The 12,089-nt window shown below is 37.7% G+C and overlaps 2 protein-coding genes across 9 annotated transcripts in view; both read left to right on the top strand.

Moving 5' to 3' along the window:
• LOC143891592 (Mitogen activated protein kinase kinase kinase-like protein) overlaps positions 1-6,717 on the top strand; it is a 51,859-nt gene extending 45,142 nt beyond the window's left edge. For all 8 annotated transcript variants that reach the window (XM_077396098.1, XM_077396097.1, XM_077396101.1 and 5 more), the window contains 6 exons: positions 1,419-1,542; positions 1,632-1,651; positions 1,930-2,086; positions 5,729-6,017; positions 6,120-6,192; positions 6,508-6,717. In XM_077396098.1, the coding sequence (XP_077252213.1) occupies positions 1,419-1,542; positions 1,632-1,651; positions 1,930-2,086; positions 5,729-6,017; positions 6,120-6,192; positions 6,508-6,584 (740 nt within the window). In that variant the 3' untranslated portion in view covers positions 6,585-6,717. The remainder of the gene's footprint in view (positions 1-1,418; positions 1,543-1,631; positions 1,652-1,929; positions 2,087-5,728; positions 6,018-6,119; positions 6,193-6,507) is intronic.
• A 2,279-nt stretch (positions 6,718-8,996) lies between these two features.
• On the top strand, positions 8,997-9,800 carry LOC143891593 (uncharacterized). Its single transcript, XM_077396102.1, has one exon. It carries the CDS (start codon positions 9,227-9,229, stop codon positions 9,722-9,724), a length of 498 nt encoding a protein of 165 aa, XP_077252217.1. The 5' UTR covers positions 8,997-9,226; the 3' UTR covers positions 9,725-9,800.
• The last annotated feature ends 2,289 nt before the right edge of the window (positions 9,801-12,089 follow it).

The raw sequence follows: 12,089 nt of genomic DNA, 5'->3' as shown, positions 1-12,089 counted from the left end.
TGCCATGTAGAAGTCATATGCAAGTATTGAAAAGAATTGCTCAACTTGCTCAATCCATTCGAAGTCTATGTATATGCATGTATATATACATACATGCATTTATCTGTATATATGTTTACGTACATACATAGATACACACGCGCGCGCGCGCATGGATGCATGCATTTATGTGTGTGTGTGGAAATGATATTTCCACCCTCTACCTTGTCATTGTTCAGTTTTAAGACCAGCTAAAACCAGTGCCGTTGTTCATTGAAGGTAACGGCAAGGTTTAAAGTCTTGCATGCCCACAATGTTACAGTTTAATTAGGGATTTGATATCCACACTCTATTTACGTAGATAATACGACGCTGCTGATTAACAATTGTGATGATCGCACCAATCAAATCAAGAGCAACAATCCAATGCGGCGTCTCCTCGTAATTCTGTAGGCACGGAGGAACCAGACATAGGGAAATGATATCCGTTCTCGTTTATTTTTGGGAAGCTTATATGAGCATCCCCTATTCCTGATATTGAAAAATAAAAAATCCGTACTTCACTTCATAGCTTAGGAATGGTGTAGAGAAAACCTGACAGCCATCATTGAAGAAAACAGAAGCTTCTCCTCTTCCCAATCCCTTCTATTGCGTGCATTCTCTCATTTTCTACTGTGAAAGCCTCACATCACCCTTCAAGCAAAACCCCGCAAATGAAACACCAGTATCCTCGTCGTCCCAATTATCATAGAACTGCGATCAAAGAGCCGTTGGAACTTTTTCAATTCTCTCTGCCCTAATGGGTTCTCTACTGATGAGGTTTTCTAAATCATCATCTGCCTCAGAAGTAAATCCCCATCTTGTTTGTCAGTTGCAGAATACCATTTTCCTGGATACGTGCAACTCCATTTAAGTTCATGTTGACATTGTCACCCACACCATTGAATCTGCTATAGAAAATTCATTGAACTGCAAGAAAGCTGGGGTTGGCGGAGTGGAAAAACTGTCAGTTTGACATTGAATAGATTGGATCGAGAGGTTAATAGTTGGGGAAGGTGGAGTGTTTAGGTTTTCAAGTTGAGGAAAGAGATCTGCTGCATTTGTGAACAGATAGAGTGAGAGGGAGAGAGGGAGTCATATGTACGATTTTCACATGCGTTGAGGAGTGATGTTCCAACTCCATACTTGTAATATCTCAAAGTTAAAAGTTGGGCCCCGTTCAGTTTTGCTGCTTCACTAATATGCATCCTATTGAAATAGAGCTTTTTTAAGATATGTATCATTAGCTGCAAAAATTACTCCTTCTGCTGCTGCATGAATAGCTAAATTCATATCACCTGAGATTATGTATTTACTGAAATAAATATTACTTTACTAAACTAAGCGTATAGTGATATGGTTTCCCTGTTTAACATATTTGATGCTTAATTCCTTTCTAGGTTTCTTTGGAGAAGTTTTCCGTGGAATATGGAATGGGACAGATGTTGCCATTAAAATTTTTCTAGAGCAAGATTTGACAGCGGAGAATATGGAAGATTTCTGCAATGAAATATCTCTTCTATGGTATTATATTCTCACTTATATTTGGAGAGACTTGTGCACTGCTTTCCCAATCCTTTTCTGCTCTGACTTGTTTTTTTTTTCCATTCCAGCCGTCTTCGACATCCAAATGGTATGGATCTATACCTGCAGATGTATTGTTTGATTTGTCTTTTACTAAAAAAGTAAAAAAAAATGAAATCCGATGCTATGAGCCTGATAAGAACAGATTTTATTTTAGTGGAAATGTTAACAATAGTGTTATTGCTGATTCAATCAGCTATTTATACTTTATTATGTGTGGCTTGTAATGGTTTCTGAAAGATATAAAACACATCAAATGATATAGTCTTTGCTTTTCCAGTATAACCCTTTACTTTTTGTGAAACAATTGAATACTTTTTTTTGCAGTTATATTATTCATCGGTGCTTGCACGAGGCCTCCTCACCTGTCAATGATTACTGAATACATGGAGATGGGATCCTTGTATTATTTGATCCATACAAGTGGCCAAAAAAAGAAACTTAGCTGGCGGAGGAGGCTAAAGATGCTCTGTGATATTTGCAGGTGGTTTCAATCTGCACCTCACTTATTAGAGTTCCTTCTTTTTCCTTTCCTCTAATTAGTAAATTGTTACGCTGATACCTTTTTTGTTTTGATTCTTTGATGCAAACCTATAGGTTCATGGATCATTTTTTTTTTTTTACCTATAGAGCTTGGGAATGATTTCTAATTCAGATTAATAGGAACTTACATTCTCAAATTGAAATAAACAACACTTAATAATCAAAGCATCTAGAATTTTCATAAAGATCCAAGGCTTTAAAATTAATTCATTAATAATTTTCAACTCATGGATGAGATACCCGTTTCTCTCTGTGTGATGCCATGATCACCTCTGATCAAGGTTTAAAATTTCGGTTTCGGTACCGGTTTAGGACCTTGAAATTTCGAAATTTCAGTCAAAATCTGGTACCAAACCTGAAACTAATATTTTATTCAATATTAAATTTCAGCCGAAATTACCAAAATTTCGAAATATTAAATTAATATTAAAAAAAGATTTTTTGTGTCAAATTTCGGAAAAACCGAAATTTCGACTGAAATTCCAAAATTTCGGTCGAAATAAATGATCGTTTCGGTTTTTACCCATTTCGGTGTCGGTCTGATCACCTCTGGTACGACACTAGCGAAAGCCTTAGGTATGATGCCTCTGGCCCATTAGTGGTGTGATGCCTCTAATCTAGGTGTGATGCGTAGAAGCCTTAGAGAGATTCCAAGTTTTTTTTACCTTCCTCTATTTTACTCTTCTCTACTTCCTTTCCCTTCACACTCTCTCTTCTTAACTTCCAAATCTAGACCTCAACTAACCTTAAACTTTTCACGGCCCACCATAACAACAACCCCACGCCTCTCCATCGACTGATATCCCAAGCCTAAACCTGTACCTTTCCCCCAAAACCAATAAAACCCAAACCCTAGCTACTGATCTCCTTTTCTTTATAGCGGATCTAACATAAACCTGAATCCCTACGTTTGAACAGTCCAAGAAACCCCTTTAGCTACATGTGCACTCCATTGACATCCTTTTCCCCTGCAACCTATAAGCCAACAGTCTCCACGTACCTATCCCTTAGCCTATCGATTATCTTCAGATCCTGTTACAGTCTCAAGACCTAGAAGACACTTAAAAATTAGAATATGGGCCTTAGAATGGCCCTCAAGGGGGGAAAAAATAGATACATAACTTCTTGGTTTTAGCCTAAAGACATGTAAAAGTGTCATTCGAAAAACTAGAAAACAAGAGAAAATGAGCTTTAACATTCAGACAGACAGAGAGAGAGAGAGAGAGGGAGGAAGGGAGGGCGCTTTAACATTCAATTTTTCTCATCAAATTAACAAAAACATTCTTATTCAATGAATTATGCATGTTTTTTATGTTTTGCAACCAATCCTAATGAAAAATGGAAAAACATAGACGACTTACCAGTTTGCAGGCATCCGCATAGACAACCTTTATCATGCAATTTTTTGCAGGCATCCGCATTATTTTGAATATCTTAGATTTACTATTCATATCTTACAATTCAAATCAAATATTATGGATTTCGATTTGATTCTTATGATCGAATCTTAATTTATTTGAATCTTGCAATTTTTTATTAATATGACTATTCGATCATAAATTATATGATTCATGCGATTTAGCCTAATTAAGTTTTATATAAACGAACACAGGACTTTCTTTTGAAAGACCCCATTTTCCTTCTGTTTTAAAAAGCCTTTGAAGATCCTCTTCTGAAAAGAAAGAAGACAAAGGAGTTAGAATTTATCAAACTAGTTTGAACCAGTCATACACAATGCATGTGGTTGAGGGCATTATCGAGGAGGGTGATGACTATAAGACGACTTACCAGTTTTTTATAATATATTTGTCATTCGATGCTTCAAACTTTGAAAATTTGTATGAACTTGTATCTTTTATTATTTTTAAGAATATTATCTAATATGCATGAGTGTGGATGGGAAATAGATTATTGGTTTGTGACAAGTTTGTTAGCAAAAAATTATTATTATGATATCGAATAACTAGTGTTTAAATTAATGGATTTGGATGAAAAATGAAAAATTGATTGCTTTATTATTCTCTGATTTTTTTTTATGATTAACGATTTGATTCTTATTTTCAAAACATTGGGCACTAATATAGAGGATAAGGATCTTAATTGTATCAGACCCTTAAATATCTGATATTGTATCGGATCCCTGAATATCCGATAGATAAATAGATATGGATGCAGTGGAAGTCTCTGTGCCATATGGATGTATCCCTGTTTAGTAGAAAAATCCGTGCAGCACTTTTTTGTATCCTTGTCGATGACATGTTCTCCTTCTGCCTAGGTGTGTTTTGTATCCTTGTCGGGACAAACTTACTTTCCCCTCAATTTTGTCTTGATGCTACAGTTGGTTTTCTTCATCATTTCTTTTCCCTTAGTAGTGCAGAGTGACTAGTTCTGAGAACCTAGTTCATTGTTGCACCTCAAATTTATTTGAGAACGGTTTCTTGATGTCTAGAATGGGTCTTTACTTGTTGTTCTTCACATGTGCATCCAAATTATATAGTCACGGTGACAGGTCATATTAGCTTAATTCATCTATTCTTTTTCACCTCTCGAGTTCCGTGTTGGTTCATCTGCAAGTTAAAACTAATTTTGATTACCTTCTGAGCTGGCATACATCATTTGCACCTTATTAATTTTCTTCTCTCCTGCTGTTACGCATATTCTCTTTAATCTTATGCAGCTTAGTGGTGGATTTCTTTTTTCTCTTTTCCCTAATTTTCCCAAATTTCTGTCAAAATATCTTTGCTCTTAATCTATCTTTTCACTTTGAGGAGTGGGCTTCTTTGAGTCGGGTAGATTCCTTTCACCTTCTTCATGAAATTTTTCTAAAGGATTCATTTAGCCGACTCCAACTAGTTTGGGAAAAAGGCTTTGTTGAGTTGAGTTGGGCTTCTTTGACAATCACGATGCATGAAAGTGGTACATTGTATCTTTGATGTAGGCTAGGAAGAGAAAATAAGCAGAAGAGAAGAAATAGAAGTATAAGAGAAGAAATAAGGGAGAAGTAGTAGAATAGAAAGAGAGAACTTGGGGAGAAATCTGTAATCAATTCAATTATTCATCAGAAGTACTAAAAATCTCAAAATTGGCGTATAAATAGGCACTCAACAATCAATAAAGGACTAAAATGACCCTGAAAAGCAGTAAAAGACTAAAATAACCCTAACAATGCCAAATAATCCCCAAAATATCATTACGAACAATAAAAAGAACCCTACGGGCCCCCCTGAGTGCAGCCCCGCCTTAAATAAACCCGTATTGGACATCTACAATCCCCGACAATCGTAAAAATATGAAGGTCATTTCTCCTCGGTTTACCAAGGATAAAGTTTATTAATGTGTTGCATCAGTTTCAGTAAAATATTGACTGAGCCTGGTAACATGATTTTGTTCTTATAGAATTCTTGATCTCCATTTAATGAAATACATCCTTCTTGTTAATCTGCTGATTTCCCAGTCTTTTGGTTTATTGCATGTTAAACACTGTTTGATTTCTATAATAGATTTGATTTATATCATGGTAATGTGAGTAAAATACCTTAGAAGGGATTTCAATGATCTGACTATGCTCCTGTTGGCTACTAAGGGGTTTGATGTGCATACACCGGATGAAAATAGTTCATCGCGATCTGAAAAGTGCAAATTGCCTTGTGAATAAGCATTGGGTGGTTAAGATCTGCGACTTTGGGCTCTCACGAGTAATGACGGAAGTACCCATGAGAGATACCTCATCTGCAGGCACTCCTGAATGGATGGCACCTGAACTCATCCGCAATGAACCCTTCTCTGAAAAATGCGACATATTCAGCTTCGGGATAATAATGTGGGAGCTTTGCACGCTAAGTAGACCGTGGGATGGTATACCACCTATGCAAGTGAGTGATCTATGGTCTCTTTTTTAATTCTTCTTAAAGAAAGGAAGAATAAAAACACTTAAAAATGAATCCTTTTTTTCTTTTCTGCTGTCTACTTTTCAGATAGTTTATGCTGTTGCTAATGAGGGAATGCGACTGGAGATTCCTGAAGGTCCACTGGGCAAGCTAATTTCAGGTAATTTAACGGGTCGTTTGGATACATGGATTTTATAATTCAGTATTGTAAAACCCTGGATTTTAGAAGCTAAAGCGTAGATTTTATAAGCCAAACCCAGGATTTTATAAGCTAAAACCTGAATTTTACAATCCTGAAATGTACAATCCAGGTTTTAGCTTATAAAATCCAGGTTTTAGCTTGTAAACTCCAAGATTTTACAATCCTAGATTATAAAATCCTTGTATTCAATCTGCTAGTTTAGCGAAACTCGTTGTCTTTCATCTTTTTTCAAAAAATTGGACAACCTCACACACCACTAGTTTTCGTTTGCAGATTGTTTTGCAGAACCCAATGAGCGACCAAGTTGCGAGGAGATTCTCTCCCGCTTACATGACTGCGAGTACACTTAATGCTGATTTGATTTGTATATACACAGAAAGCTCCTTTGACGTTGAACTTTTGATCAGCTTCCGTTGTAAATTAGTGCATGTTTTTGCATTGTTATAGACGTAGATCATTAAGTAACTTCAATTTTCTGCGGCATCCATGCCATTCACCTGTTTGATAAAATAGCATATGGAATGCAACATAGAATGCTCTGAATTGGCTTGAAAATATGGGAATGACTTGGAGAAGGGCTGGGGCCGGGTGTGGGGGGATCCCGGTAGGATTATGCACCCCCCCTGTTAACGTGCATTGTGGGCAGACTTTAACGCTTTTTCACGTTAAATCACGTGTTTGTGAGATTGGCAGGGTGGGGGTGGTTTGGGGTTGGGCAGCATGATCCTACAGCGGGGGTTTGAAAATTTCTTCTCCCAATGTTTATCCAACTTTAATTTTGCATTTTTGAGTGCTGCTGTAAATGCGGTTCGGTGATGTGGATCCATTGGGGAATGGTGCTCCATGCATAGTATTGGAACTAGAAGGTTTAGAAATACAATGCACGATCTAGTAGTTTCATTCTTTTTCTAGCAGAATGAAAGTCAAAACCATTCAATTTCACACTATGACCCACTCCCTTGTTTCAGTAATGGCACTCTACTCCTTTCACTTGTAAGATTGGGTCCTCGGAGCATTTTGGAAATTTTGATAACTTTTAGAAGCTAATTAGAGTAGCCTAGGGTGTGTTTGGATTGCCTGAATATGATGTCAATTCCATTCCTGATTCCGGCAACCAAAAAAGCAGCTTGGCGGTTTAATCAATGATTTGGAAATATCATTTCTCATAAACACAACTTACAGAAAATTAACATAATAAGGGCCTGTTTGGATACCTCATATATTGTATTTGGATGTGGAATTGAGTTTTGAATACAAAATGAACAGATCCTGAGAGAGAGAGAGAGAGAGAGAGAGAGAGAGAGAGAGAGGGGGGTACTTCCTACTAGAGGGGAGAGGTTGATGAGCAAAGAGGGTGAAGGAAGCTGCCAGATCTTTTATTTGCACAGCATATTTGGAAATTCAAGAATTTGATCCGGATCCAAATTACAATGCAAAAAGGGCTGCAAATGTGAGAAATCCAAATCAAAATCTTCTCGGCATCCAAACGGGCCCTAAATGACTAAAGACACAAAGAAAATAAAAACCAGAGCATTATTTTGTAAATTAGGGAGAATATCAAGAGCATTATTTTTTAACTGACAATCCACAGCCTTCCTATCAACTCAAACCACCTCACATCCAAAAAGTCACTTGAGGAAAAAAAAAAAAAAAAAAGGTGAAAAGCCCATCTCACTTTTCAAGGGAACCTAATACCCAACATTTTGTTTGTTGAGAATTTATATGGTGGACGATCGTCAAAATTACAAGGGCAGGGTGGCAAAATCTTGCCCCTTGATTTTTTATCCTGGTCAAACCATATTTTTTGACTTCTCACTTAGATAAAAAATCAAGGGCCCTTGTAAATTTGACGGTCAGGCATCATATAAAAACTCTTGTTTAGGATATCGAAAGATAATAACCCCTCTTACCGTCCTAAGGAGATCCCTCAGGCCCCTCTCTCTCTCTCTCTCTCTCTCTCTAACACACACACACCACTCCAAAATAACCCCAAAATCCAACAAAACAAAGACATCCCACATCAATCCATAAGAAGGATATCTTTCCAAAATACAAGGAAAAAGATTTTAAAGGTCAAAAGATAGAAAAGAAAAATCAGCAATCGTTTTCCCATGTCATGACCTCCCTTCTCTAAATTATAGAAAGAATGTCAAGAGCACCGTTTTTCAAGTGACAATCCACAGCCTTCCTATCAACTGAAACCACTTCACAACCAAACGTCACTTGAAAAGAAAAAGTGAAAAGTCCATCTCACTTTGGGATACCTCCGAAAGATAATAACCCTTTTTACCCTCAAAAGAGGATTCTCTCTCCAGAGAAATCTCTCTCTCTCTCTCTCTCTCTCTCTCACACACACACACACGCACAACTCCAAAATAACCCCAAAATACAACCAAAGACATCCGACATATATCCATAAATAAGGGGCCCCACCTTAATATTATCCCACCCACTCTTACCTGGCAGCCCCAACCATTGACTGGCAATTGTCACGTTACAAATGGTCCACGTAGATAACTATATCGTCCTCTTCATATTTTGCAGTCCCAATCATTAACCAACAAGTGTCGTGTAGCACTTCTAAGTTCTAACACACCCCTCTATAGGCTTTGTTTTTGCTTACTTGGCGGTCCCAATCATCGACAAACATGTGTCATAAGTAGGGTTGTCCCACAATATTGAAAATAAGATAATGGGGAGAGGAGGGCCCCTAAATGATGGAAGCCAAAAGGTAAGTACATAACTACTGCAATTATTCAATCCATGGATTCCATTCTAAGCAAGAGAATTTAATTTCCCTCACAAAAGTATAGTATATTAATAACATCATCTCTTTGCCAAAGTTTTAGGTGACTGATTCCCAATACAATAGAAAGAAGAGATGATTATACATTCTCTTGATATTTATATTTAGCTCTTCCTTTTCCTTCTCCTTTTCTTTTTCTTCTCTTTTGAGAGTGCTCTATAAACAATAGAGACAGGAGAGGCCACCATGAAGAACACCATAAGGTGCTGCATCTCTTGCATTCTCCCCTGCGGAGCGCTCGACGTTATTCGAATAGTACACTCGACCGGGCATGTGGAGGAATTTAGCAAACCAATTCGAGCGGGTGAAGTTATGAAGGCAAATCCGAAACATGTACTTAAAAAATTGTATTTGTCAGCCTCAGACGGCGGCGTTGTTTCAAGAATTGTGATTGTGCCGCCGGATGACGAGCTACAAAGGGGGAAGATCTATTTCCTAACGCCTATACAAACACTGCCTGAGAAGACCCGGTCCGCACCCGTGACAAGGAAGAAGAAGAAGAAGAAAGAATGCGAGGGCAAAAACTCAAGCCCAATGGAGGTGACAAAGCTTCTTATGTCTGATCAGTACTTATCGGAAATTTTATCCGAGAAGGCATCTACACAAAGGGATCGGCAGAGAGGCCGTGTCGGCGTCTGGAGGCCACATTTGGAGAGCATATCCGAAATCCCAACCGATCTATAATACCCGGTTCATGATTCATTAAACTTTCATTTAGATGATGATCTCTGTGTTTGTATATAAAAAACAACATTGTTTCTGTTTCTTGTTTCTAAATTTTTGGGGTGATCTTATAAGTAGTTACTTTTTTTGAAATGGTTATTTTTTTTTTTTTGAAATGGTCTTATAAGTAGTTACTATCAGCCTTTTAGTGCTTTAAGTTGAAGAAATTCTTGCAATGATTGTTTTAGAAGAACGGAAGTTTCTAAGAAAGAAAGAAAGAGACTTTTTTTTTGGGAAATGATATATCCGCTCCTTTTTATCACCAGGAACACCCCTGTCAGTGTTTCAATGACTAAAGAGGGGCTGTTGTACTTATGTCAGAAGAATTCAATGCCTCTGATTGCCACAAACACTGACAGGGGTGTTCATAGTGATCAAAAGGGGCGGATATATCACTTCCCTTTTTTTTTCTTTTTTTCTTTTTTGTGGGGGCGGGGCGGAGATTTCCTGCAGAGGACACTGTTATTACCATTCCCCACAAATTAATGAATAAACAAATAGAATCACTGTACACTGTGTCATGTGGACGGTGCAAATTGGAGCAGGGCTACAAAATTTGTTAGATCGAACTTCGAATCTGTATGTTTTCTTGTAAAGGTAAAAAAAGAAAGAAGGGTATTTTTTACTTACTACAAAAAACAGTTGGATAATTCTATCTGTCTCTGTAGTGATGCAGAAGTTGATAATATGAGGTGTTCTATAATTGAAGAGGGCTTTTCATTTTCCATCCATTCCTAGTGCCTTTGTCTCCAACTTTCGCTTAGATTTCAGGCTGATGTGCTTTTTACTTTTGCTAACAAGAATACGGGATTTTGGAGAAGTTTTTCGGATTCCACAGATTATTTACACTCGTGTATGTGAAAGGTGTTAGGAGAGGCTTGGGAAGACCTTTTCTTCTCTTTATAATGTATTACGTACTATACGATATTCGTATTTCTGTCACCAAGTACCCATAAAACCTATCCGGAACAATCCGGTGGTGGGGAGGCTCATCACCTCTCGGCGTACCTGACCATCATCTAAATGTTCTGTGTATGTTCCTAAGGCGAGGCAAGAGTCACTTGGAAGTCTGTTTCTTGTCTTTTATTATTTAAAGAGTTGTCAAAGGTTATTACAGTTCCCAAACCGCTCTGACAAGTCAATTACAAAAGAAAAGACAAGTTGCATTTGTCCAATAAGATGATCCAAACCGTCCATTAGATGGGCCACAGCCTAAATAGGTTGTGCCTTTCCATAGGCTGATCCTAACCCTCCGATCTATAGACGGTTAGGGTCAACCCTCTAACATTTTTGGGTTGACCCTAACCGTCCAATGCAAAAACTGGATCGACACTCTCAAGAAGAAGTACAAGCTCGAGAAATCTAGGGTTTTGGCCTCAAACGGAACCCTAACCAGCAATTGGCCATTCTATTCACATCTCGATGCTCTAATCGGCCCTTTCTATTCAAAGAAACCCTCACCTCCACTCGCCGTTCCTCTTCCTTACCAGAAAATCCCTCCCTCTGCTCTGCCTCACACTGTCATTATTTCTATGGTGATGAAAGGGTTGAGTTAGGGTTAGGGTTTCTCGAGTTGGCTAAGAAGATCGTGAGATTTGGGGAGATCTATGAGAGCTTAGATTTGTTATCCTAGTTTTATATCTTTTTTTATTGTGTTAAATGGAATTAATTTGTTTTGTTTGTAGATCTCAGACTCTCTGTGAATTGTTATCCTAGTTTTGTGTCTAGGCTTACTATTATTTGGTATGTTTGTCTATCTAGTTCTGATGAACAGTTATTATGTTATTCTTAGCTCTTTTTTGAGTTCATATATATAATTTCCACTGCTACCATGGCAGTGCCTTTTTTTTATCTAAACTGTGTTTTTTGAAAGAGTGGAAATTTAGGCCATAATTTTTTAAGGATAAATCCGTGTCTCCAAGTGGAGATGAGGGTGAAGTCCCTAAAAGTCGGGAAACAAAATCCAGAAAACTAGTGTCGCTGGTGATGAGAAGTTGATAAAAATTGGGGAAAGGTCGATCCGATTTTGAGTAGAGTTTGTTGCTTCTGGATTTTTAACCAAATCTCATCACCGGAGACACTAGCTTCCTGGAATTTGTTTCCTGATTTTTAACGACTTTACCCTCCTCTCCACTTGGAGACACTGATTTATCATGAGGAAAAATTCATGGTAGCTACACATACCCTTAGTATTAATCATCCATTGGACTGCATCAGTGATTGTTCCATCCATGCTAGCCTTTTAGCTTCCATTGAGGAAGCAAAGGAGTTAGGTTTCTTTCTTGTAAGACTGAATCTATTAACTTTAGAAGTATGTAGGATTTTT

This window comes from Tasmannia lanceolata, unplaced genomic scaffold, assembly GCF_043159265.1.
Source record: "Tasmannia lanceolata isolate RefF3 unplaced genomic scaffold, GAP_Taslan_0.1 ptg000015l, whole genome shotgun sequence".
In the NCBI taxonomy this organism is placed as follows: Eukaryota; Viridiplantae; Streptophyta; class Magnoliopsida; order Canellales; family Winteraceae; genus Tasmannia; species Tasmannia lanceolata.
This window is presented reverse-complemented; position numbering and strand designations above follow the sequence as displayed.